Source organism: Aspergillus undulatus, assembly GCF_047715775.1.
Source record: "Aspergillus undulatus strain CBS 261.88 unplaced genomic scaffold BDV17scaffold_75, whole genome shotgun sequence".
NCBI classification, from domain to species: Eukaryota; Fungi; Ascomycota; class Eurotiomycetes; order Eurotiales; family Aspergillaceae; genus Aspergillus; species Aspergillus undulatus.
The window spans coordinates 88,184-114,359 of record NW_027396679.1 but is presented as its reverse complement, the minus strand read 5'-3'; the positions used below and the strand labels follow the sequence as shown (position 1 = coordinate 114,359).

The following is a 26,176-nucleotide window of genomic DNA, read 5'->3' as shown; positions in this document are numbered from 1 at the left end:
GGCCTGTATTAAATGGTGCGCGATCTAACCTTACGTTAGGTAGGTGGACACCCAGGGCTTTCCTATGCGAGAATATGAGGTTGGCGGATGCGGCTATTGGATACGATTCATGATTGAATGGAAAAGGATAAATGGTAAATGAATTCTTGATCTTCACCTCTCGTCCTTGGCTCCTATGTTTTAGTCCTTACTAATTTGACGTTTCCTGCGCAGACATATAAGCACTGACACTCCCCGAAGCCCTAGGGTACTGGGGGTTAGACGCATCACCGTTCATCCTATTCCCATATCCATGTCCATTAACCTCCCCAGGCACCCCCCACCCACCACCACCAGGCGTATGAATAACACACCGATCCCCCGTCCGCAAGCGCACCATATTCTTACTCCCCATATTAACCCACCTCTCTTCATCCTCACCCTGCTCATTCTTCACCTTTCTCACCCAGTAATTCGCGCCCCGCTCTCCCTCCCCACCACCATTCATCCCATAAGGCGGTACACTCCGTCGTTCAGTGATAACACTAAAGCTCAGCGGCGCGCGACATTCGATATCCCGGACCACGCCGTCGCCACCATTATTTAGACCCCGTCCACCGGTTCCTGGTCTGATCGCGAATTCTCGCAGGACAACGGGATACCGCTTCTCTAGACTCTCGGGGTCTGTGATTCGTGTGTTCGTCATGTGCGTATGTACGCCTGATGCACCAGGCTGGATCGCTGTCGCACCGGACCCGCCGCAGATGGTTTCACCAAAGGCGTAGGCGTACCCCTTGTGCCTGCCCCCTGATGTATTCTTTCCGCCCTCGCCAAAGAAACCCAGACAGTTCATGCATCCGTGCGATGCCGCGGCGGCGCGGAACGCGCGGAGGATTACGTCTACGACGCGCTGGGAGGTCTGGGTGTTTCCTGCGCAGACGGCGGGGCCGGAGGAGGGGTTCAGGAAGGATCCCTTAGGCAGGATTGTGTTGATGGGTTCGAGGCAGCCTTGATTGAGCGGGATGTCGGTGCCGATTAGTAGGCGGAGCGTGTAGATGATTGCGGAGTGGGTGATTGCTGGTGGGGCATTGATGTTACTGAGCATCTCGACTCCTGTACCGGTGAAGTCGAATATTGCGGAACCTGACTCGGAGATGTCGATGGAGAGTTTGATGAGGGTGCCGTTGTCCATTTGGTCTGTTGCTGCGAGATGGGGACCGAGTCTCTCGCGCGTCGACAGGAGGTAAGAGCGCACGGCGAGCTCGGCGTTGGATTGGATGGCTTCCATGTACATTTGTACAGTGGGGAGGGTATATTCTTCAATCAGGGCCTGGACAAGTGTCATGCCTTTATGATTCGCGGCTACTTGGGCCTTGAGATCAGAAATGTTGTCTTGGATATGTCTGCTTCCGGTGCAGCCAGGGTGCTGGCCAGGTGCTAGAAGAATGTCGGTAATGCCCGCTTCATCAAAGTCACCTCCGTGAATCAGCTTAAATGATCTGATGGCTGCACCTTCCTGCCACAGCTCGGTGGAATTGGGAGGCATTGAGGTCCCGCCGAGTCCGCCAATGTCTGTGTGGTGGCCGCGCGAGGCAACATAGAATGCCACCGTTGTCCCTGTCTTTTCGAATACAGGAGTGATGACGGTAATATCAGGTAGATGTGTCCCACCGGACTCTGGATGATTGGCAACGAGAACATCCCCTGGGGATAGTTTTCCTTTGTGCAGCAAGTGCTGGTGCTTGACGGCGTAGCTCATTGAGCCTAAGTGTACGGGAACATGGGGGGCATTGGCGACGAGACCACCTGCGTTCGTTAGATATGTCCTACCAAGCGACTAGAATCGAAAATCTACCTTCTGGCCCAAAAAGCGCACACGAATAGTCGAGTCGTTCTTTGATATTAAGCGAGACTGCTGTTTTTTGCAAAGCCAGGCCCATTTGCTCGGCGATGCTCATGAACCGATGACCGAAGACAGACAGCTGAATATGATCGACGTCCGTCGGTTGCTCTGTTATGGTGGAGCTTGTAGACTTGACTTCAATGACAATGTGCGAGTGGAGGACCTTGGCCACAGTGTCTGGCGCCACAACAAGTGTCTGAGTCTGATCGACGATGATAGCCGGACCTTCGATGGACAGACAAAGAGGCAGCTTCTTAAGAAGGAAGACAGGGGTTTCCGTATGCCCAATGTTAGGGAAGTATACCGGTGTCTACATAGTCAGTCTCTGACACTCATTCTGTAAGAGAGGGAGCTTACCGTGTTCTCTGCTAGGTTAACCTCAGGCGACTTGAACTCTGAAGCCCGCAACTGCTGTCCAAGCTCCTCACCCTCCCAGTCTTTTCGCTCACTTGTGCCAATGCCACGGACCCGGACGTCGTCAACGTATATCGGTCTCTCGTCGGGAAAGCAGAACGAGAACTCCCGCAGATGAGTCTTGCGAAACTCGGCGGCAAAGTCCCCATTCTCAGGCCGTAGAGCCATGATTGAAGTTTCCGTCCCCTGATACCTCATGTTGAGATACATCTCATATGCAATGTCCTTTTCACGAATACCTTGATCGATAAGTTGTTGCGTTACTTGGTCTCGCAGGACCGACAGGCGTTTCTCCAGCAGTTCGCGTGACGGATCGTTGTATGTTTCGTTGACAGGCTCTTGAGTCTCTTGAACCACATCGGCCAGGGCCATTCCTTTCCTTTCTTAGCATGATAGAGAAGGGGCCGGTACATAGATGAGGAGAATGACTTACCATAGGCGGACAGAATGCTAGAGAATCTGTGGAGGATTATGGTGGAGATCTTTAGGGTTCGGGCAATATCGCAGGCATGCTGACCTCCCGCCCCACCAAAGACCGCCAGGTTGTGACTTGCTAGAAGGGAAAGTCAGACGTTGGAGGTCTAAGCAACCCTGGGGAGACTTACCAATATCATATCCCTTGCCTTCTGTCAATGCCCGGATAGGTCGACACATCGCCTCATTCGCGACGTCTAGGAAACCACAGGCAACCTCTTCTGGCGTCAGGCTCTTGCCCGTGTCTCGATTGATCTCACTCGTTAGGGCAATAAACTTCTTTCTCACAATGTCCACGTCAAGCGGTTGATCCTCGGTCTCGCCGAATATCTTCGGGAACAAGTCTGGAATGAGCCTTCCTAAGAATAGATTTGCGTCGGTCACAGTCAAGGGTCCGCCCTTGCGGTAGCATGCAGGACCAGGGTGCGACGAGGCACTTTCCGGTCCGACGACAAAGAGCCCATTGCGCCAGAACAGAATCGATCCACCACCGGCTGCAACGGTATTTATATCTAGCTGGGGACTTTGGACTGTGACACCGGCGGTAACACTTTCAAAGACGTGCTCGAAAGTACCTCCGTACCGTGAAACGTCGGTTGATGTTCCTCCCATATCAAACCCGACGACCGGAGTGCCGGAGGTAGAGTCGTATGATGTACGTGCATAGCCCACAACTCCGCCTACGTTATATCAGCTTCATCTCCCACGTATGAATGACAAGTTGCCCTTACCAGCAGGCCCACTGAGAATGCCCCGAAGACCACTGAAACGGTCGTGACTGACCAGGCCTCCGTCAGACTGCATGAAGTCGCACCTTACACCATCTAGGTTTCCGCCCTCAAAGCCGCGCGCGAAGCCGCTCAGATACTTCTTGATCTCAGGCGTGAGGTAGGCGTCCGCGGACGACGAGCTTCCGCGGGGCACCATCTTGATCATTTTCGCAGCAACAGCCGAAGAGAGCGAGACATGTGTAAAGCCCTCCTCCAACGCCAGCTGCTCAACGCGATTCTCGTGATGGGGGTAGATATGGGAGTGTGTGAAGCAGACAGCCACGGTATCGAACCCCTGCGAGCGGAGCTCCACCAGCGTGGCCCGGACAGCGGCTTCATCCAGCGGCTTCAGAATGCGGATCATGTCGCCACTAGACGCTCTTTCCAACAGACCAGGTTCTTCCTGGCTTGACGCAAAAAGGCCGTCGACATCTTCGTCAAACCCTTCTATCGTGACCCTTTCGTCGATCTCTTTCACGGCGGAGTATAGGACTTCGGGTTTTACAATGTTCAGGTCAAACAACCGCGGTCGAGACTGGTATCCGATCTCTAGTAAGTCGCGAAAGCCTTTTGTAACGAGGAAGGCGTGCTTCGTTCCTTTACGCTCTAGTAGTGCGTTTGTGGCTACGGTGGTTCCCATGCGGATCGACTCGAGATCGGCTTTGGGGAGGGGGACGCCGCGGGGGATTTCTTCGCCACGGTAGAGCGAGAGGACACGTCGGATACCTAGTAGTGAACAGATTTAATTAGCCCGCTGCATATTGTCATGGGGAAGGAGGTCGCACCTTCCGTGGGAGCATCGGCATAGTTGGCAGGGTCAACCGAGAGAAGCTTCAATACGACGTCGGGCTGTCCTGGCAAACTTGCCCAAACATCCGTGAATGTACCGCCACGATCTGCGAAGCGTGTAAGTAATTTTGATTTGCAGGAGACACAGATGGCTTGTACCAATTGCTATCCGGACACCTCCGGGAACTTCTATTGGAACTGTCATTGCGAAACGAAGATAAGAATAAAACGGATGAATGGCTTGACGCTACAACCTGACTTTCGACAGGCTATCTGCACTTTTAAAGGTCATTGTTGGGGTAAGTATCAAGAGCAACACAGCAGGGGGAAGGTCGATACGGCCTATGTAGGGAGTCAGGCAGCACCAAAGCACTCCGCACAACGCCAGAAAATAGGAAGGTCGACACGGTTTCTCCTCGATAATCCACCAATCGAAACACCCGGAGTTGGCCGATCTATGGGTGGGTCTACCCCAGATCCTTTATCTGTTGGAGTAACTGCACTTACCGAGGCCACGGGCGTTATCTGAGATACCAAGTAGTATCAGGGGGTGATGGAGGTCCTGTGGGCTATAAAATCCGTGCTGATGGACGCGGATATCTGCCTGGTACCCCGTTCTTCAACTTCTTGTTGTCAGCACCGTTGCAATGGCTGATCAGAAGACCCCTTCCATTGATGCTCCGGAAGAGGGCAAGCAAAATGTTGTGAAGGGAATGGACGAAGCTGCTCAGTACCTGGCACACAATGTTGGTCATGAACCATTGTCTCCGGAAGAGGAAAGAAGGATGCTGCGCAAGACAGACTGGATTCTTCTTCCGATGGTACCTTCCCCGCCCATATTGTCAAATGCGAAAGTGCCACTCTAACCTCTCTGCAGCTCTTTATGACCGCTACATTGGGAGCGGTGGACAAGGTCGCGATCAGTACAGCGGCTATCTATGGGCTTGAGGAAGACCTACGTCTTGTAGGACAGCAGTACTCATGGGCTGGTTCCATACTGTCTATTGGAGTGGGTGACCTTCCTCCTACTCTTCCATGTCTAGCGTCAACTAACATGGGCAGTCTATTATCGGAATGTGGCCGTCCACCTACCTAGTCCATCGACTTCCTTCTGCAAAGTATCTGTCCGCGTGCTCTTTTGGTTGGTCAGTACTGGCTCTGCTAATGCCGGTCTCCCGCAATTGGAGTGGGCTGATGGCGCTGCGGTTCTTCATGGGTATGTGTGTGAACAGCTACTCTCTTATCCCTCATACTGACATACCTACCTATTCAGGCTGTCTAGAAGCTATCATCGTTCCGTCGATTTCGCTTATCGTTGCTGGGTTCTACACCAAGACCGAACAGCCACCGCGCAATGCCCTCGTCTTTGCAGCTGCAAGCTCGATCGTCAACGGTTTCCTTTCGTGGGCTGTCGGGCACATCCCATCGTCAGCCCCGCTGTCAATCTGGCAGTACCTGTTCTTAGTCACAGGTATGGTCTGCCCGCTTTCAGATAGCCGGCAGTAGCTAACCACAGTTCAATATTTCAGGCTCTGTCTCCACACTTTGGTCGATCATAGCATTCATCTACCTCCCTGACTCTCCGATGAACGCCTTCTTTCTCACCGAACGCGAGAGATACCACACCGTTCAACGTCTTGCAGAGAACAAAACCGGGATCACAAACCGCCAGTGGAAATGGGACCAGGCACTGGAGGCTATTATCGACCTCAAAACGTGGATCCTGTTCTTCTTCAACATCGCCATCAATATCCCTAACGGCGGTTTGACCACATTCAGTGGCATCATCATCAATAATCTTGGCTTCTCCGAAGTCAACACATCGCTTCTGAACATGCCGACCGGTGTGATGTCTACTCTCTCTGCGTTCGTGTTTTCGTGGATCGCAGCTCAATGGAAGAACCGGCGCTGCCTGGTAACGATGCTGGCGTCCTGTGTCCCAATAATCGGGGCGATAATAGTATACACCCTGCCCAGGAGCAACATTGGAGGCCAAATGGTAGGTATCTACCTGCTCTACACTTACTTCGGCCCGTACGTCGTGGGAATATCAATGGCGCAAGCGAACACCGCTGGGAACACCAAGAAGACAGTGCAATACTCGATCCTCTACATTGGATACGCGGTCGGAAACCTCATCGGTCCGCAGACATTCCGAGCAAATCAGGCACCTGCTTATACAGGAGGCTTTGTGGCCATGCTCGCATGTTACTGTGTTTGTGTGTTGCTCATGGGGGGATACTGGCTCCTCGCGGTGGTGTTGAATCGACGGAAAGTAGATGGTGTTGATCCGGGAGAAGAAGGGGTGGATGAGAACCTGGTGGATGCGTTTGCCGATAAGACGGATTTCCAACAAAATGGCTTTAGGTACACGACGTGAGACGTAGATAGTGGGTTAGGACTTGTTCGAATGGTGTAGTAGCATTGGTACATAAGATAACGCACGGCAATCTGCACTTGCCACCCGCAAACATTGCCTACTAGCCTAAAGTGCTTAGTGTGAAGATAAGATTGGCGCTACTTAGATTTGGGCAAGATAAGAGGGCCATTGGCCCCCGCATTATTCTCCTCCAACTCCAGTCTCCAACAACCATGCCACGCACAAATGATATACGACGGCGCACGGGGTGCCTACAATGCAAAGGTTAGTCTGATAATCCGTCACTCCAAAAGCTTCTAAAGAGTTTTAGAAAAGCACATCAGGTGTACGGAAGAACAGCCCTACTGCAGGCGGTGCGAGACACTCGGTCTGTCATGCACCCGGGGCCTCATACTCACTTTCAGGGAGGATGCTGTGCAGCGCGGATTTACATTTGGGCGAGAAGGTCTCCATAAAACCCCCAGCCCTGTGAAATAGCTGAACTGACCACCTAGCAGGCGTCTGGAGCAAGCGACCCACACCCAAGGATAAGAGTCGGAAAAGAGCCGCCTTCCAACCTGTCTCCCTGCGTACCTATATCAACCGCTGGATATTTCTCAACGTAACAATCGATGACTTCCGACAGAAACGTACTGTATCCGAGATTGGCTTCACTTCAGCCTCGCTTCTCGATCCTCCAGTATCGCCCTCCATCTACCACCCCCTCCACGCCTTCCCAGAAACAGACAGCTTCCTACTTGATTACTTTATTAGAGGTATCAGCCCTTCATGCTCCCTAAGTCCATGGCATAATCCCTACGTATCCCTAGTGATACCCCTATCGTTTAATTCAGACACCCTCCGAAATGCCCTGCTCGCCGTCGCCGCAAACCAGCTCTGTCTCCTCGGGCGTCCCGAGCTACGGCAGGAGGCATGCCACTACAAAGACAAAGTTCCGCAAGGTCTCCGGCATCAGATTTCAAATAAGCTGCAGGATGAGGGGACGATTGCTACTGTGCTGATGCTCTGTTTTCAAGATGTGGGTTTTCCCATACCCACACTTATCAATAGCTTCCCTCTTTCGCGTTCTGGTTCTGGCAAATAGCTGACCATATGGCAGATATCAGACGGATGCTCCCCCTCGTGGTTGACACACCTCCGCGGTGGGATGCAGCTTATGGACTACGAGAGCTTTCGACATCGCAGCTCGCCTGGACTTTGGGTGTTCTTCCGGATGTATTTCGTTGCGCACGACATTATGAGTCGGACGGCGTCGGACGAGTGGCGTGACAAGGGGGGTGTCCCGCTTTGGGCGGATGACGATTATTTGGAGGAGGTATGTGCTAGATTATTCCGGACTCCGTTGAGGATGCTGACATGCTCGCCAGATTGACGTCCTCATGGGCTGTTCGCGTGGTCTTTTGAATTTGATTGAGAGGGTGTCTGTGGTGGCCTCTGCCAAGGCAAATGTGAGTCGCCTATTTAGCCAGCTCTGACAATATCTCTAATAGCTGGATAATACTAGATCCTCAAACGCCGCCCATTAAATACGTCTGAGAGCCATCAGTATACAATAACAGCGAACCGACTCCATCGTGCCGTCATCAACCTAAAGCAAACCCTCCCCGCGCACTCCCATGACCGCGAAGACCTTCAGCAGATTGCTCACATTAAGCGCCTCGTTGCGCAGCTCTACCTCATCGAGTGTCTTGGTCCTCCACCCAGCATGTATACCAAGGCCAACTTCCCAGAACTTTCAAACAGCCACGAAACCAACCCCTATCAAGCAGTCCACCGCCACACTCAATCCAAACACTCCCTCATAACATCTCTAATCACATCAATATCCACCCTAACAAACACAGCCACGGACCCAAATACAAACATGGCTACCCTCCTCTGGCCCCTGTTTATCCTTGGCAACGTCTCCCTAGAGAATGAGGAGCATCGACGGTTCGTTCTTGATAAGTTAATGGGAATTCAGAAGGCGAGGAATTTGGGGAGTGTACGAAGGACCATCGAAGCTGTGAAGTATACGTTTGGGACGAAGGGGTTGGGGGTAGAGTTAGGGTTGGGAAGGGAGGGAGAAGGGAGATTTGTGAATGGGCATGGGCCTGGGGGATCTTGGGGGTGTGAGAGATGGAGGGGAATTAGCTTGGCTTAAGGGAGGGAACTTGGTTTCCATATGTTATCTAGATGAATGTATACGGATACAATAATCTTTCCTATCAAAACCACCTACCTAAGGCGTCACCACATTCCCCAATAACCTCCCAACCTCCTCCGCAACAGCCAACGTCCTCTCCTCACTAAGCCTCCTTCCAATAACCTGCACCGCAACCGGCGCCCCGTGATACCGTTCCGGATCATAACCCCCCTGCACAACCCGATCCAGCTCCGAAACAGGAACATGCCCCTCATTCCTCCCATCCACCCCCTTATCGACAAATGTAACAGGCACAACCACACTCGTAAAATCAAGCAAGTTGATTACACTCGCGTACCCGTAATACTTGAACTGATCATGCAACACCGCAGCCGTAGGCGTTATCGGTGCGATGATCGCATCGAGCTCCTTACCTACCTTCTCTTCAAAAGCGCGCAATTGATCGAGGTACTCCATCTGGAACTTCCACTTTTGCAGATGCGTATCCCACAGCTCGGTCATGGATGCCGCTTCTATATCTGGGTTTAGAAGGTCTTTTATGTTGGGAATCGTGGGTTCGCCGGAGGCGCTTATGTCGCGTAGGATATCGACGCTTCCGTCCGACGCGTAGATTTTGTTTATCAGGTCGTGCCCGAAGGTGTGTTTGTATGGTGTCCAGGGGGTTACATTGTGCCCGGCTTTCTTTAAGCTCGTGATGGCGAGGTCGATTGCGCGGATGATGGGGGGGTGGGGGAGGACCTGGTTGATGTTATCATGTTTAGTATCGGATGATGATGATGATGATTATGTGGATGGAATATGGTGGAAAGACGTACGTTTCCGTCGAAGTTGTAGTAAGCGATATTCAACCCGCCATTCTGGATCTTAGACTTGATCGCCTCGGCTTCGGTCTCCCGCCACGGCATGGGGATGACCTTGGAATCGAACTTCCAGGGTTCCTGCGCGAGGACGGACTTGGTGAAGAGGCGGAGATCTACACACCATCCCAAAGTTAGCACCACTCGCCACCAAAAGAAGGAGATCCAATTGGGGAGACAAACCCTCAGCAGAATGCGCAATCGGCCCAACAACGCTATGCACCGTCTCCTGTCCCTCCATACTATTCCTCATCCCAGCATACGGCAATCGTCCATGAGACGGCCTTAACCCATAAAGGAAGTTAAAAGCCGCAGGAACCCGAATCGACCCGCCGATATCCGTACCCACGCCGATAACGCCGCCGCGGAATCCGATCATCGCCCCCTCGCCCCCCGAACTCCCGCCGCAGCTCCAGTTCTTGTTGCGCGGGTTCACGGTGCGCCCGATGATGTTGTTTACGGTTTCGCAGACCATCAGCGTTTGGGGGACGGATGTCTTTACGTAGAAGATTGCGCCGGAGCGGCGGAGGAGGGTTGTTAGAGTTGAGTCTGTTGTGTCGAATGTGCCGAGCCAGGAGATGTAGCCCATGCTTGTTTCGTAGCCCTGTCGGGGGTGAGTGGTTAATCTAAACGAGCTATCGGAGGGTGCGTATTGGTGTTTTATGAAGTACGCATGCATACCTTAACGCGGAGCTGGTCTTTCAAAGAAATGGGCAGACCGTGAAGCGGGCCAACAGGCTTGCCATGTTTCGCATAGTACTCATCCAATTCCTTTGCCTGGGCGAGAGCAGCATCGGGGAAGAATTCGAGCGTGCAATTTGTCTACCAACGCAGAAATAGTCAGCTCCATCAAGCACGCAAAATGCACTTTGAAAACGAAAAAGACCTACCAACTGCTGCGCCAACGCCGCCCTCTTACAGAACGCAAGTGTAACCGCTACGGCAGTGATCTTCCCGCTCGCAAGACTTTCGACTAGATCCGACGCAGATGACTCGGTAATCGCGAGTTCGTGCTCCGAGAGGATCCCCGAGGTCTTGGGGACGTCGAGAACGTTGTCTCCGGTGGGCAGCGTCTTCAATCTCCATTCTTCGGGGATAGTCTTTGCCAGACGATCCCGCTTATCTGCGGCTTTTTGTTCCCAAGTTGATGTCATTGTGTAGTTTGAGTGAGGTGTTGTTTGAGTAGATGTACATGTACATGGAGAAGGCTCCGGGGGAAAGGAGGGAAGGAGTGATAAGTAAGTCGATGAGGGGAAAGCCCCTCATTCCCCCCATTCACCCCGCGTGTTATCAGGGAATGATTGCCAATTCAACCATGGATAGTCCACTGAGTCCATATCGTTGTTGGGTGTCGGCGCCGAGGGCACGGGTCTGTGGGGCGCCATCCGTTCCGTCCGGGTGCTTGTCGGGTTGATAAGATTAGGGACATGGTTAGTACAGATGATGCATACTAATAGCGTAGATGATTATTTAACTCGACAACACGTTGCTGCTCGGGCAGAATGCAGCATCATGCTAGCTAGCCTCCAAGCTTGAGGTTCTTTTTACCTCCTCCGCCCAGCGACTCAAATTTGCACAGGACTCCGCCGCATCCTCAACCCGCCAATCCTTCAATGTTGCCCACAAATACCGAGCATGTCTCCCTGTCTCGATAGCGCGCTTGAAATCCTGCGATTGTCTGAATAAAGCCTATTCATTATTGTATTAGCACTCTCGCACCAGAATTATTCTAAAAGTAATCGTCAACGAACCTCGAGATACGTTCTCGCCAGCCCCAGATACTCTTCCTTATCCGCCGCCGTGGCATTCTCAGAGAAGCACGGGGCGCCGGGCTTCACATCCTCATCGACACTCAAATTCACGTCAACACCCAGCCGTGGGTCAGCTAGAAGAGCTGGTACTAAATGACCGGTCTTCCAATCATGGACTGACGTCACAGAGACCTTTCCTGTCTTGGAATCATGCGCAACAGACATATTATGGAGACCAAAATCGCCGTGCTCTAGAACAAATCGATACAGAGTAGGCTCATCACCGCCTTCTTCGTCCTCCTCCGGTAAGATCTGCGGGAGGAGATCTAGGAGTAACGTCTTTGTTGCTGCAACGGCGGGGGTCGGGCTATGCTGAGACCCGAATGTGTCATAAATTTTGGCTTCGAATAATGCGATGCAAAAGTCGCGGGATGGTGTGACTGGTACGCTTATTGACGAGGCATTTTGTCCGAACAGTCGCTCTTTCACCCAGAATGTCGTGAACCCGCGTGGAGGCGTGATGTTGAACAGTGCGGCGCGGAAAGTTGCGCACTGTGCGAGAAGCGTATCCTGATGAGATTAGTTTAAGCCCTGTACATGCCAGATACTAGGAATATATGGGTACCCTCTGCTCTCCACTCAGCGCATCCCAAACATCCCGCCCACATCTTCCAGTTGGCCTCCGAAACACGAACAGCGCCCGACCACTTAGGTCTTTTGGCGGATTCTGCGCCTGACTCTGCGCCTTCCCAGCATCGAATATCGAAGGCCGATAGTACAGTAATGGCGAAACGGGAATGCCGTGCTCCGCGCGAAGAAGCTTATACACGCCTGATTCGAACCTCGCTGCACTGACGCGGACATCTGGTGATGCGCCGCTGTAGTTGGGCATGTTGATGTCGATTCTGCTTAGGCGGGCGAGGATGTCGGGTTGGTTGTGGAGTTTTATGTGGATGCCCTGGGTATGTCATTGGTAGGTATGGATTGGGTGGTTTGAGGGGGATAGAGCGGGTTAGGAGACTAACGTAACAGACGCAATTACTCGACCCGCGAGTAACAGAGGGGACGTCAACAATCCGCGCGCGGAAATTCTGTTCGACTTCTTTGAATAGTTTCTTTACATCCCATAATCCATCGAAGGGACTTTTGTTGTCGATTACCAGCCGTAAAAGGTTCGTCCCATCGTAGTCCCTCCCATCGGGCATTTTCGGCCACGCGTCGCGGAGATACGTCGCCGTCGTCATAGTCATAAGGATCTAGACAGCTGAGGAACTAAGAATTAGGGCTTGGCAGGCAGGCAAAGGATTATGGTAGACAAGGGACGGACCGACCCAGAGAAACGGAACTAGGAGGGAGGGGGCCAGGCGTCAGGATAAATAGCCCCTGAGGGCCAAGGCCACGATATTGTGAGGAATCAGACAGCAATGAGGACAAAGGGGTGGGCTCGATGGTGCAGGCGTAGTTTGACCTTAATGCAGCAGTTCCGGACAGAGAGATGTGATGTGTATGATCGAAGTGTGATCTAGATTGAGCCCAAGACAGCCTAATGACTCGGTTGGGAGGCCCAGTGCCGGATTGCTGGGTTGCGATGGGGGGGGGAGGGGGGGGCCGTGCGCCGTGGCATCCGTGATCCTGGGAACAACCTAACAGTTTGCAGGTACCAGCCCGAGAGAGGCATTGTCTTAGGTAGATGAAACATACTCAGGGTTTGGTTTATTGTTCTGGAGGTTGGCGCAATTCGTATTGTTGGAAATATAGAGAAAAAAAAAAAAAAAAAGCTGGGTTTCCTGTCTGGTCGTTGGTACCTGCACGGAAATATATCTTTGAATCCTTGAATCGCTGAATCCCTGCATATCCTGCCAAGGTGCATACACATCAACCGAACACCCCCGAACTACCTAATCTGGATCTGATCTCCTTCCGTCGCGCCGTCGATCGTACTCCACACCCCCGAACCGGTTTCGCGGTGCGGAGCCCTAACATGGCAAGCTGTGACTGGGAACTCGAGACCCGCGATCTTCAGAGTCTTTCGAAGAGACGTCACCATTGCTAATCCATGATCTGCCTGGCGAGGGATTAAAATGGATGCAATGCCGTCCCTGTTTTGAATCTCGATCCCGAGCAAGGGATACCCGAATGAAACCGTGGAATTCTTAAAATATTCATGCAGGGGCCCATCTAACGAGACGTGAATGTTGACGAGAATAAATAAATAACAAAGAGAAAAGAGCGCGCTTACACGCTTGGCTTTGTACCACACAAATAAGAGAATGCGCGCCTCAACGTCCTACTCCCTCCCCGACAAGGAACCGCAATCGCAACCCCAATCACCACCACAAGTTGGCGATGCCACCCCCAACAGCCAACCAAGCATGGACGACGCCCCCGAAACATTCCCCGACGGCGGGGTCCGTGCATGGTCCGTAGTCCTCGGATCATGGTGCGCCTTCTTGCCCACATTCGGGCTGATGAATACAACTGGCGTATTCACGGACTGGCTTGCGACGGACCAGCTTCAGGGTTACACGCGCTCAGACGTATCCTGGATCTTCAGTCTCTATATGTTCTTCCTGTGGTTTGAAGGCGTCCAGGTAGGACCGATATTCGACCGCTACGGACCACGATATTTGGTTTCTGCTGGGACGGTAGGGCTTACGGTTGCTGTTATGATGTTTAGTGTTTCGAAGGGTGAGTTTACAAACAAATATACTGTACCTGACTCTCCTTCGTACGTGCAACTAAACCGAGAATAAACAAATAGAATACTACCAATTCATCCTAAGCTTCGGCTGTCTCGGCGGAATCTCCGCCTCAATGCTCGCATCGCCCAGCATCTCCATAATAAACCACTGGTTCTACCGCCGCCGCGCCCTAGCCACCGGGCTGGCCGTAACATCCGGCGGAATAGGCGGGATAATTATGCCGCAGATCTTCAACGCGTTAGCCCCGAAAGCCGGATTCGGGTGGGCTGTTCGCACACTCGGCTTCATCGCACTATTCTTCTGCAGCGTTGCCTCGATCCTCCAGCGGAAACGACTAGGACCGAACTATTCGAGTCGGAAGACTGTGGATTTAAGAGTGCTGGGTGAGAGGGGTTTCGGGGTTACGGCCCTCGCGATCATATTTGCGGATATAGCGGCGACAATTCCATTGACGTATTTGACGAGTTATGCGCGCGCGAAGGGGATGTCTGTTGGTCAGTCGTATACGCTCATGTCGATTCTCAACGCGACAAGTATAGTCGGCCGCTTGATGCCGGGCTACGCAGCGGATCGATACGGGCGATTCAACACGATGGTCGTTACAACGAGCGCATCAACAATCCTAACTCTGGCGCTCTGGCTCTGCGCCGGGACGAACCACGCCGCTATAATCGCGTACGCAGCCCTGTTTGGATTCTGGAGCGGGAGCGCAATCAGTCTTTCACCCGTGTGTGTGGCGCAAATCTCCAAGACGGAGGACTTTGGCAAGCGATACGGGACTGCGTATACGCTTGTTGCGCTGGGCGTGCTTGTGGCCCTACCGGTTGCGGGTCAGATACTGGAGGGGCAGAGTTCGGGGAGTGAGCAGGTGTATTGGGGGCTTATTGTGTTTACAGGGGTGGCGTATGCGCTTTCGGCGGGGTTTTTTGTGCTTGCTAGGGGGGTTGCCGGGGGGTGGAGGGTTTGGAAGAAGTTTTGAGTGCCTGAAGGGAGAGGAGGTTATTTGGAATGGATTATGATGCAGCTAGCAAATGTGTTTCAGCCTCGACGTGGAAGGTTCTGTCGTTGAGGACCTGGATGCTTAACCCAAGGTGTGCTATAATATCCACGAATTTACGGAAGACATTAGATCAGTCAAGCGCAGATAAATAGTCAAAACATGAATTTACACTACAACGAAGTGCTTCCCAAAGGTATCGTATTGAAATGCGCCATCACTGCCACAGCCCCTGAGAACGCTGCAAGTTGAGGCATCTCCAGGCTGCTGCGGCCCCTTGACTGTTTTGGACTTGAAAGTATCAAAGAATAGCCGCGTAAATCCGACCAGTCATGTTTCGGACTAGAGAATAAGTGTGCAATTTGCTGCTCACGGTGCTTCCATGCACTGCGAAGGGGTTAGTTTGTACCAAGGTTGGGTTGTGAGGATAACGACGGCGGATGAAGTAGTTTGTAGCAGAGGAGGTTGTCAGGGAGTATAAAGATAGTGTCGAAAGTAGCTACGCAAAATACGTTGGTTGAGCTTGTCAGTTCAAATATCACCTAGTAGAGTCAGCTAGTCCACCTGCAGTCTAATCGTCGTCGAGCCGCAGGATGCGCTCATGCGCGGACAAGAGACAGATGCGGTACAGTACGCTCCAGTCCTCGGAAGCCGCTTCCTGTAATGGAGGGAACGATGCTAGCGGGGCACGCCTTCTCCTTGTACTGTTTAGAAAAGAGCGAAGCGGGCTACATCATCCGCTCGAGTTCACAACATCGTTCTCGTCCTCATCAACATCCTCAAGAGCCCCTCCAATTCCTCCAAGGCGATGGCAATGGGATCTCTCACCCCAATGCCAATATCTATATTACTGTCATTGCGACTACAAAAGCATCCATTTCAGCCCCAGGTTGCACTCATAGCTCTCAAGATAAATCCTCCCTACACCACAGAACACGTCGGGGTGTTTCACGTGCAGTCCAATCCGTACAGTCTTTTTGTCACTGGAGAATCATGCGAGCTACTGCTTACTATTTGGTTATCTATGCAACCCTATTGATTTTGCCGCGGGAGGTTTGGGTTGAACCTGTCGCCCGGCACGGCACGCCTGAGGGGTTTCATGCCACCATTACCTTTCGGCACGCCGTGGTTCATCATATCAAGCATACTATCACAAAAGATGATAAAGTTATTGCATGACTACACCACAAGTCAGTCGACCTCACTTATGTCTGACATCCACCCGGAATATAAGAGCTGGCGACTTAAGCACTTTTGGACATCACAAATCTTCTCAGGCCTCCACCAGCTGAAAAAAAAAGGTTCACCATGACAGCCCCGGCGACATCACTCACCAAGCGATAAGCTCCTATTTCATCGGACCCGAAGCCGAGAACATCGATGAATTCAAGACGAACATTGCAACAGTGCTCAGCGAGCTCGAAAAGGCTCGGAAAAGATACTTTCCCCAGCCGCCGGTCAGTAAACCTGTAGGGAGAAAATCAAGAAGCACAAACGATTTCCGGCCATTAACACAATCAATTCCTCAACAGGACAAGAAGTTCATCCCACCCGAGGTCAAAAGCTCAGCGGAGTTTCAGCGCCTGACGGGAAAATTCAGAGAGACACTCGGCAATGCCGCCCGCCTACTCGGTGAAAAGTCCGTGCCGTTCTGGTCTCCTCGGTACCAGGCGCACATGTGTACGGATGTAAGCATGGTGGCGCTCATCGGGTACTTCATGACGATGCTCTATAACCCCAACAACGTGGCGATTGAAGCGAGCCCCTTTTCGACCGCTGCGGAGATCCTGGTTGGCGAGCAGCTTTGCGAACTATTCGGATTCAATACGCAGAAGGGTGCTCAGGATCTGCCGACGGGTTGGGCGCATGTTACCTGTGGCGGGACTGTGGCCAATCTGGAGTCGATTTGGGTTGGTGAGTTTGTTTCAATTCCAAGTGGTAATATTGAGGTGGAGTCAGTCCGGCTAATCGAGCATGAAATACGTGAAGCACGAAACTTGATGTTCTACCCGCTGTCGCTTTTGCTAGCAATCAAAGAGGGCCAGCTCCAGTTCGCCAGGGAGGACTTTCCGGTCAAGACGTGCGCAGGAATAGAGAAGAACTTTGCAGACCTCTCGACGTGGGAGCTCTTGAACCTCAAGGCCGAAACAGTTCTGGATTTGCCGAAAATGCTGTACGATCGGTATGGAGTGTCGCCGACATTTATTGAACAGGCTCTAGATAAGTACAACATCCAGACAACCAGCAAGGGAAAGCTGGAGGAGGCCTTTGGAATCAAGAAGCCTTGTCGGTATTTGCTCACAAACACCCGTCATTATTCCTGGCCTAAAGGGGGTGGTAAGTCAGCCCAAATTATAAAAATTGTCAACGGACCCGGTTTGACCAACTGGGGCACACAGCCGTCGCTGGCATTGGCTCCGAGAATATGGTGGGAGTTCAAGTAGATGCAGAGGCAAGGGTCGACCTAGTTGACCTCGTCTCCAAGCTCGAGCAATGTCTCCGAGAAGAACAAGCCGTCTACGCCGTTGTTGCTGTCGTAGGCTCTACCGAGGAAGGAGCAGTCGACCGACTAAGCGAGATCCTCCGAATCCGGCAGCGGTTTCAAAAACGAGGTCTGTCTTTTCTAGTGCACGCAGATGCAGCTTGGGGTGAATACTTCGCCTCGATGCTGCCTCGTAAACTTATGAGGCAAGAAGAGCCGCTGAAAGGGGCGACGAGTGACCAGGGCTTTGTCCCAGACTTGGGCCTGAAGGTCGAGACACAAGAAGATCTGTTGGCCATCAGATTCGCAGATTCAGTCACGGTTGATCCCCACAAGGCTGGGTATATCCCTTACCCCGCCGGGGCTCTTGCTTATCGTGACGAGCGATTACGGTCCCTTGTTACGTGGACGAGCCCCTACATTGGACGAGGCTCGCTGACCAATATTGGCATCTATGGAGTGGAAGGAAGGTGTGTCTAGTCGAGATGAACAAACTCGACAGTTTATTGCTAACTCAAACATAGCAAGCCAGGAGCAGCGGCAATGGCGACATGGCTGGCTAACGAGTGCATTGGGCTGAATCAGAATGGGTATGGGGCGCTTCTTAGTGAAGCTACTTTTACCAGTACTCGGGTAAGCCTCCATGGCTCAAAAGATCAACTGCATGCACTGATAACAGTGTCTTTCTCTAGCTCGCTGCTCACTGGGCCGCAATGACAACCAAGGAGGACTCCTTTATTTGCGTGGCCCTGAATCGCCTCCCCGCCGAGGTAAACGGAGGCGACATTGAAGGCCAGAAGAAATTCATCCGTGAGCAGGTCCTGCATAAATCTAACCAAGAGATTGTTGCCAATGACGAATCTACACACACAATGACTCTCCTCCGCGCTCTAGGGTCGGACCTCAATATCAACGCCTTTTCCCTAAACTGGCGGTACGAAGATGGACGCCTGAACGATGACATTGAAGAAGCCAACTACCTCATGGTGCGCGTCGTCAAGGAGCTCTCCATCAGCTCACCAAACGATGAGCCCGCGAAGATGGACTTTTTCTTGACATCAACCGAGTTCAAGCACGAGGAATACGGCAATTGCGCGGAGCTGTTTATGGATCGTCTGGGGATTGCGCGTTCCAAGCAGAACCTGATGGTCTTGCGCAACGTGGTTATGAGTGCGTTTCCAACAGAACATGAATTAATTAATCAATTAGTTACGCGATTCCGGGCAGTTGTTGAAGACGCAGTCAAGGTTGACCCTTTTCCCCCCTATACCTCCTTAAGCAATGACGTGCTAACATTAACATTCCAGGTCTGTCGTGACCGCAACGCCATCAGGGCTGATATCCATCGCTTCTACATTCAAGGAACAGCCGACACATACTTTATTTACCGGCCGCGCTTTCAGGAAGCTCGCTTTCGGCGTCAGCTCATTCTCAAGGGCAGATTCGACCAGACTGGGTTTCAGGCATACGTAAAGGCAAAAGCAAGGGGGGTTGTTTACCTCAATACCTCCGATGAAACCTGTCTGGAGACGCTTCTGAACGAAGTCAACAACAATGGAGAGGCCACATTCCAAGGAAACCTGGTGAATAGGAACGGGTGAGTTCATATCTCAATCTACCCTGCTAGCCCTCTGACATTAAGTTTTCTTTCATTAATTCGTCTAGGACTATCCTATCAAACGTATCCGCAACACTCACCCAGATAATAAAAAATCGTTCCCTAAACGCCCGCAACCGCGAACCAAACTACCCGGCAACCTACATGCCCTTCTACCTCTACGGCTCGAACTCACAGCCACACATCTCGCATGTCCTCCTGAAATCACCAAACATCGAGCTCGGCGCCGCAAACGTCCAATTAGCTCTCGACCCAAACACCACCCTCGAAGACGATGAACTTGCGCGCGGCGCAATCCTGTGTCTCACAGACACCCCCGAGGCACCAATGCAGCCATTCCTCGGCGTAGACGTGGATTCAACAAACGACTTCTTCTTCCGACCCGGCCAGAAATTCAAAGCCAAAATATGGCGAGATCTCAAGCGCGCGGAGGAAAGCGGGCCGAAACTTCTGCCAACCGAGCTGGAGGGGTTTGGCCCGGAACTTGCGAGTGGAGAGGTTCTCTTGAGGAGTGAGGTGCTGGTTGATGCTGAAGCTGTTAATAGAGATCCGTTTGGGGATTTGACAGGGGATGAGGCGAGTGAGGCTTGGAGGGAGTTGTTCAAGTCCCTCGAGGGGGTAAGTGTAGGCGGTTCATGACGGATGGGAGAGGCTGTTACTACCCATATACTTTGGGTAGGGCTCGCTATTTCTTGCAGCTCAAGCAGAAGGCGGGCTCGTCCACTGGGGTAGGGGGAATAACAGGATATATTATGTTACGCATTGTCGGTGTCCGCTAACAATGATTGGTTTAAGGTATACATTCCAAGTGATAAGAATCGAGTATGGATCAATCCCTACCTGGCACGGCACGTCTAGGCATACTGAAGCCTCCATTCAGTCATTTGACACTCTGACTGAGCGTCAATGATATATCCCCCAGTATCTCCACTCGAAGTTACTCGTAGTGAATCCAACCCATGATCCAAGGTAGACAGAACAAAAGGCCACGCCGCCGGTGCCTTCGAATCCGCTTCAGCGGAACCAGGCTCACACGCGCATACGTAGATTGCCCCCTCAGACTGCCCGTGCGGCGGCTCACAGATCGCCAGGATATCTCCGTCCTCCGAAACGTCAAGGATCGGGTCATGCACGTTTGATTGCGGGAGGTTCACCAAGCCGAATCTATCACACCGTGGAGCGGAGCTGCATACTCCGGTCCGAGACTCAATTCCAGCAAGGCCTGGAACTGTCCTGTGATTGTCATTGGTATGGCTGCCCAAGGGTGACAGCGGCCGTGTCGGGATCTCCTGCGTTATCTTCACACCGCCATCGTTCGATATACAGCCCACCCCATAGAACCTCTGGCAGTTCCCGCGGCGGAATAGGCTGAAGAAGTGCGTCTCCGCTCGACATGTGCACACTCTTGTCTTGTCGTTCTCGTTGTTACCCCTCTGCCGGGGAGGAGGAACAAGGCGTATCCCGCGCAACGATGTAGCGCCGCCTAACCCCTCCTCTATACTCCTTGAATCCAGATGTACGCGCTTCAGCGCGATGCGCCAGTACTTCAATTTCATGGCTCCGCACACTGATACCGATGCCGATGCCGATGCCGATGACCCCGCAGCGGTGATACCTTGCCTACAACGACACTTCCGGAACCCCAAGTACCGAACGTAAGATCCCTCGTGGCCATCAATCTCACATCGGAGTAGCTCGTCATCTGAGTCGAATTCAACACTCTGTATGGAGTCTGTAATTGCGCTGCTGATTGGCATTTCCGCATGCTGTTGTTCTTGTTCTTTCCCTCCCGATTGAGGTTGAAGAAGGTATACGTGGACTTTCTGCCCCAGCCTAACAGCAACCAACTCCCCGCATCCCGAAACAGCAACCTGCATGCGCGCAAACGATTTGGATTTGGAGAACGCATTGGTGTTTCCCTGTGAGAGCAATTGCTGCACTGTTTCCGGGGATGGGTAGATTGTTGGGTTGAGGGTTAGGGTTCCTTCGCGGGCTTTGGCGGAACTTGGTTGATTAGATGTCGATGCGATGGACAGTTTCGTTCTATTTAATCTCGCGAGGTCTGATGCATTCCTTGAGCGGACGGGGATATCGCCTGTTCGTGTTGTCGAGGTAGGCTTTCGCTCGATGGTGCACTGTTTGATGTTCGTTCGGAGGCCAATGAGGTTCCTTCGACATGTTCGGCGAAACAACGAGTTGAGGTCTCGTGCCGTGGCAGTTTGAAGCTGGAGAGACTTTTGCAGTGATGGGACTTTTTGCAGTTGTCGTCGGAGAATAGTAGGTGTGTTCAGCGCGGCATCTCGCCATAGTTTACACGTTCGTGTAGCGAAGTAGAAGGACTCGATATCTAAGAATGACAGGATAAGTTGTAGGAGCTCCGTGGGGAGTAAATAGCCGTTCTGTATTGACATGATTATGATTTAAGGTATAAAAAGTAAGTAAAGTAGATAGGGTAAGTAAAGTTTCTGGAAGAATAAGATTTCTGCAGACCGCGGCAGTGTCCTTATTCTATTCGGGCTGCGGCAGACCCGCTGAAATTCTTCACAGTCAAGAGGCACGCCAGGCCAGACCCGGCTAATAATGAAATCCAATCTATTTTCCTGAAATCGTTTGCACGTGGAAAACGGGTTTTCATGGAATGCGACCCGTGCGGCTGAAGAACGCGCAAGTAAAACCGTTGGGAAAAAAAAACGTGGAATGAGGCGCCGGGGGTCCTCTGGTCTCTCTTCGGCCGGCAAGCCGATTGATTGGGGCTCGGCTAAGTCGGCACTCTCGAGATCCCGCGCAGTATTTGGGCGTATCATGCCATACCACCTGGCTGGGTGTTGGTTGCATCATATTCATATCTGGCATGGGAGAATCCAGGGGCTGCCATTTTGGGCCCTGTCCTGGTTTAAAATCGTGAGTCCTGATGGATAGCTCGGAAGGAGCCGTCCTACATATCTGGGTTCGGGATGTATTGCATTTGACGTTGCAGAGCACAAGTGCTACACCAGTCTTTACCGACTCGTGCATATTGTTTGACAAGTAAAAGTGATTTGAAAGAAGAGGGTAATGGCATGGGTTGTGATTCAACTATAGGAGGGGATAGGCCGTCCAAGTCTCCTGCATCGAGCGGGTTCTGACTGATGTCTATGAGCATAAGCCGGGTAAGAGTTACGGCGTACGTTACATGGCGAGTTGTCGCCTTGTTAATCAGTCTTTGAAACAAAGGGATACCTGAGCATTGTTATCCAAAATTTCTCTAGAACACTTACACCTGAGTCCTGAGTCATTGAGTCCTTGACGCCATATTTGAAAAGTAAAGCTCATCATCTAGTTCACGGAACGATGTCTGTTTACCCATTTTAGCTGTTTAGTATACAATGTGACGGGTTACTTGGTAGTTCAGTCTACCCTGTTGATTGACCCCTCCTCAACCATTATATATATTCTCTTAGTGATGAAGAACTTTACATAGGAAGATATATCGCGTCGCGTCCGCTGTGCCCTAGGTGGCTAACAATGGCTTCGACAGGATTAGGGCTACCGTTGCAAGGGCATATTGCCGGAGCAGATGTCCAAGTACTTATGAGAATTCAAAGGCCAATGTAACCAAGTCCGATCACGCTTGAAAATCCCGCCAGCCCGAGCCCGAGCCTTGCCCTTTACTACCGTAGCCCATCCAAGACCCCGAGCACGCGATCATATCAAGTGGGACAGCCACGCAAGTGGCCGGTAGAACGGTGATAGCCGTCCGGAGTACCTAGATCCAGGCTCCAGCCGTGGGGTTTGAGATGAACAGATAGATGCTGATCACCGATCCTCCAGAGTGCTGAATATCTATACTAATCTTCTGTGCCCGATGAGGTGCCTCCCAATGCAACCCAACATCTTGTCAAATCCTCATCCTTCAACTTGCTATTGAAAGGAAACGACTCGGCCCAAGGAAAGGGCGACGTACGCCAATTACTCCATTATCGCGTCAATTAGCATACTCGCTAAGCAAGGGGGGCGTGCGTATAAATTCTTGGAGAATGGATCGCCACAAGCTTTAACAAGCTTCCCCCCCCCCTCTCCTTGGCGGATCATCGCTCCAGTTGGCACTATGGCGTTCCGAATTGGAGAAAGAAGCCAGCACTACCTTGAGCGCTTCTGCTCAAGCGCTGCGCTGCCTGAGAATCACAATGGCAAGGCCGGTGATACCCACGTCAACGGCGACGCAGCGCAGGTTGGTGGCCTAAATTTCAACGAGTACACCCAAGGAGGGCTCGGTCGGGTGTGTGTTTTCTACGACCCTCCTCATGTTCCTTGCCGTTTTCCCTTTCACTTTTCTCTCTTGTTCATCTATTTACTGACAGTCACTAGCGTTGGCCGTATCATCGGAACTGGAATTTTCTCTACACCGTCCTCGATCACAAGCAGTGACGGCAGCGTTGGCGCAGCACTCCTTCTCTGGGTGCTTAGCCTTCTCCTCGCGGGCTCCGGTCTCGCCGTATGGCTGGAGCTTGGATGTGTGATTCCACGGAGTGGAGGGGAGAAGGTTTATCTTGAGACTGCCTATACGCGACCGAGCCTTTTGATCGCTGGTGTATTTGCTGTCTAGGCTGTGGCTTTGGGGTTTACCGGTACGCTCTTGACAACTGCTTGTTTGTTAGTTGTAATGCTGAGGTGAAGTCACTGCTGAATAGCTTCGGGGTGTATTGTCCTCGCCTCAAACATGGTCCCGCACACCGCAACAAGACCCCACGTTGGACAATGAAGGGCTATTATCCACATCCCCGAGGGCTCGATGTTCCTCCCCGCAGTATGGTGGTTCACGCACGACCCTGCCGTCTACGTGGGCCCCGACAATTTGGACCCCGGCCGGTTCCTCGCACCGCGTAACGAGCCAGATCCGGAGACAGAGACGTGCAGGTATGGGAGGAGGGTATGTACGGGCGGCCTTTGCGGATGCGAGCTGATACTTAAATATCGCGCAGAGCTTGGCGGTGTTTGATATTCGGAAGGCGATTGACGAGGAGGGGAGGGAGATCGAGGTGGACGTTAAGCAGAAACCGGGGGGTTTGCCTTACCGAACTGAATTTCAGGTTAGAGTTGAGGCGCATAGTGAGAAAGCGGTACAGTTGATTCGGGATTCGGAAAGAAAGGTTACGTGAGAATAGGGTGACGTTGAGTTGTTGGATAGTGTGGGTGATTTTTGAGGTTGTGTAGATGCTCTGGATGTCCGTATACATACAAACAGATCCCGAGCAGAGTTCAATGACAGCTTCATTTGGCAGTTCGTGCCTTGGTCACACCCCTAGAAACAGCAGCACAAAGAACAGTCCCTAGCTGCATGATTCACACCTCCAATTTCCGCAAAACAAGGCCAGATCTGATATGTTTGTAATCAACTTGACAGTTGTTTGTCTAGAACACCCCCAACGAACTTCAAAATGTCAAGGGGCCCAGCTAGTCAGCGGACGTCCAAACTAAACCGTCTAGATCCCCTCCTATGGAGTACGGGGTATACTTCCTTGGGAAAGTCTTGGGTCAACGACAGCGCAGAAGTTTCAATGGTTACGGGGGTATAAATGTCTTGGCTCGGACTCGGCGCGGTGCCCACATAGATACGGCTGGGGTCAGCTGGCCCCGACTTTAGAGGGCCGAGTTGGCTTTTTACCGAGCACCTGTCTGTATCTCTCAATGAGACTTGCTCTGGTTGATTGTAATCATCTGGGCGGAAGGGCATCGGCGTGCCCCATGCGGTACGGAAGACAAGATAGTTTAGTCACTGCTGCATTCACGAGCCGCAACGCTGTACCTTTATTGGGTGGTGCATGATGGATAGTGAGTGGTGCGCCGTGGGGCAAGATCAAGATGCATATAGCATGAAAAAAATATCTCGACCGGCTGAAGAGACGGGGTAGGTCTCGTATCGAGGCCCTGTTCGAGTTCCAGTCCAAACTCCGCCCTAATCCCCTATTATCCACCTCAAGTCTAAAGGGCATTGTACCCTAGACACTACACAGGCTCACGGGCCAGGCCTCGGTAATTACAATCAAGCTTATCCTCCAGTCGGCATTTAGAAACTAACCGACCAGCCTCCGGGGCCCCGGAGGCCCGAGATGGACGGCCAAGGAAAGCGACTGCCAAGCGGGGGCTTTCCGTTCCCATACTCATCTTCCTTGACCGGTGTCCGCGCGGGCGGGCGAAATCCACGGGGGTCAGTTCGGGTCAGATATGAAGATTCAAACAGCCTTTGTAGCGGGTACGGTAACCCCCGGCCTTCCGTAGTGATGAGCAGGCACACTGGAGATGCCGCTCCTCTGCTCTACCCCAACCAACCAACTAGAAACTCTATACCCAGCAGGTGCCAAGTCATGCAGGCTAAGGATAACTAAGGGCAACTGTCGTCATCTACAAGTCGCAACAAATGGGTGTTTATAGCCCCGAACCCCAGCCTCGACCGTTGAGCTTACCAAGCCGCCTTGTCACCGGTACGACCTTAGCTGTCGGGACTAGGCTGTGAGGTGGCGATAGGTAGGTATGCCGCTGTCGTCTTGCGGAGTATGTATCTCGCCAAGCCGCAATGAGATCCGTATCCTTGGTGCTCTTAGCGTGGGATCTCTAGTTCACGCACCGACTTTCTCGGCATCAAACCTCTCGTAAGCGGAAGAGGCAACAGGAACATCATGGTGGATGACGATGTTCGGTTCGATTGGGTAACTTTGGCTGTTAGGCCTGTATCAAGGAGGCCGACAATAAGTCGAGCTGGACTACAACTATATGATCTTGAAGCAGTTGTCCAGTATATAGACTGAAGGATAAGACGCAGGGGAAGTGAATCGAGTTCCTCAGTCTTACTCGACTACTGGATAACTCTCCAGGTTGAATAGGCAAGGGCTGGACGAAGTCTAGTTGATTCCGGAGGCTGGGCATGTATGAACGTC

The 26,176-nt window shown here is 52.1% G+C and overlaps 8 protein-coding genes across 8 annotated transcripts; 4 read left to right on the top strand and 4 right to left on the bottom strand.

Annotated features, from left to right (window-relative positions):
• Nucleotides 1–190: 190 nt before the first annotated feature.
• Nucleotides 191–4,534, bottom strand: BDV17DRAFT_295800 (Hydantoinase B/oxoprolinase-domain-containing protein; the record flags this gene model as incomplete). Its single annotated transcript, XM_073763151.1, has 8 exons — nt 191–1,785; nt 1,835–2,192; nt 2,240–2,670; nt 2,730–2,849; nt 2,902–3,450; nt 3,502–4,266; nt 4,326–4,436; nt 4,489–4,534. 8 exons carry the CDS (start codon nt 4,532–4,534, stop codon nt 191–193), a joined length of 3,975 nt encoding a protein of 1,324 aa, XP_073610913.1.
• A 442-nt stretch (nt 4,535–4,976) lies between these two features.
• Nucleotides 4,977–8,852, top strand: BDV17DRAFT_284977 (transcription factor domain-containing protein; the record flags this gene model as incomplete). Its single annotated transcript, XM_073760626.1, has 9 exons — nt 4,977–5,150; nt 5,207–5,342; nt 5,603–5,800; nt 5,859–6,696; nt 7,012–7,154; nt 7,207–7,727; nt 7,809–8,024; nt 8,077–8,157; nt 8,214–8,852. The coding sequence occupies 9 exons, from the start codon at nt 4,977–4,979 to the stop codon at nt 8,850–8,852; spliced, it is 2,946 nt and encodes a 981-aa protein (XP_073610912.1).
• A 33-nt stretch (nt 8,853–8,885) lies between these two features.
• BDV17DRAFT_222614 (amidase) lies at nt 8,886–11,046 on the bottom strand. The gene is made up of 5 exons (XM_073755640.1): nt 10,603–11,046; nt 10,394–10,534; nt 9,896–10,316; nt 9,671–9,828; nt 8,886–9,593 (listed from the first exon to the last, which is right to left on the bottom strand). Exons 1-5 carry the CDS (start codon nt 10,864–10,866, stop codon nt 8,931–8,933), a joined length of 1,647 nt encoding a protein of 548 aa, XP_073610911.1. The 5' UTR covers nt 10,867–11,046; the 3' UTR covers nt 8,886–8,930.
• Nucleotides 11,047–12,160: 1,114 nt separating this feature from the next.
• Nucleotides 12,161–12,952, bottom strand: BDV17DRAFT_222641 (uncharacterized protein). The gene has a single exon (XM_073755641.1). The coding sequence runs from the start codon at nt 12,711–12,713 to the stop codon at nt 12,285–12,287; it is 429 nt and encodes a 142-aa protein (XP_073610910.1). The 5' UTR covers nt 12,714–12,952; the 3' UTR covers nt 12,161–12,284.
• A 781-nt stretch (nt 12,953–13,733) lies between these two features.
• Nucleotides 13,734–20,041, top strand: BDV17DRAFT_295795 (uncharacterized protein; the record flags this gene model as incomplete). The annotated part of the gene is made up of 10 exons (XM_073763150.1): nt 13,734–14,151; nt 14,225–15,068; nt 16,478–16,619; nt 16,695–17,499; nt 17,562–18,114; nt 18,169–18,277; nt 18,337–18,891; nt 18,952–19,241; nt 19,310–19,880; nt 19,961–20,041. The coding sequence occupies 10 exons, from the start codon at nt 13,734–13,736 to the stop codon at nt 20,039–20,041; spliced, it is 4,368 nt and encodes a 1,455-aa protein (XP_073610909.1).
• A 49-nt stretch (nt 20,042–20,090) lies between these two features.
• BDV17DRAFT_275531 (uncharacterized protein) lies at nt 20,091–21,906 on the bottom strand. Its single transcript, XM_073759228.1, has one exon. It carries the CDS (start codon nt 21,671–21,673, stop codon nt 20,117–20,119), a length of 1,557 nt encoding a protein of 518 aa, XP_073610908.1. The 5' UTR covers nt 21,674–21,906; the 3' UTR covers nt 20,091–20,116.
• Nucleotides 21,907–23,349: 1,443 nt separating this feature from the next.
• On the top strand, nt 23,350–23,847 carry BDV17DRAFT_295793 (uncharacterized protein; the record flags this gene model as incomplete). Its single annotated transcript, XM_073763149.1, has 2 exons — nt 23,350–23,522; nt 23,610–23,847. The coding sequence occupies 2 exons, from the start codon at nt 23,350–23,352 to the stop codon at nt 23,845–23,847; spliced, it is 411 nt and encodes a 136-aa protein (XP_073610907.1).
• A 186-nt stretch (nt 23,848–24,033) lies between these two features.
• Nucleotides 24,034–24,400, top strand: BDV17DRAFT_295792 (uncharacterized protein; the record flags this gene model as incomplete). The annotated part of the gene is made up of 2 exons (XM_073763148.1): nt 24,034–24,171; nt 24,224–24,400. 2 exons carry the CDS (start codon nt 24,034–24,036, stop codon nt 24,398–24,400), a joined length of 315 nt encoding a protein of 104 aa, XP_073610906.1.
• Between the last annotated feature and the right edge of the window lie 1,776 nt (nt 24,401–26,176).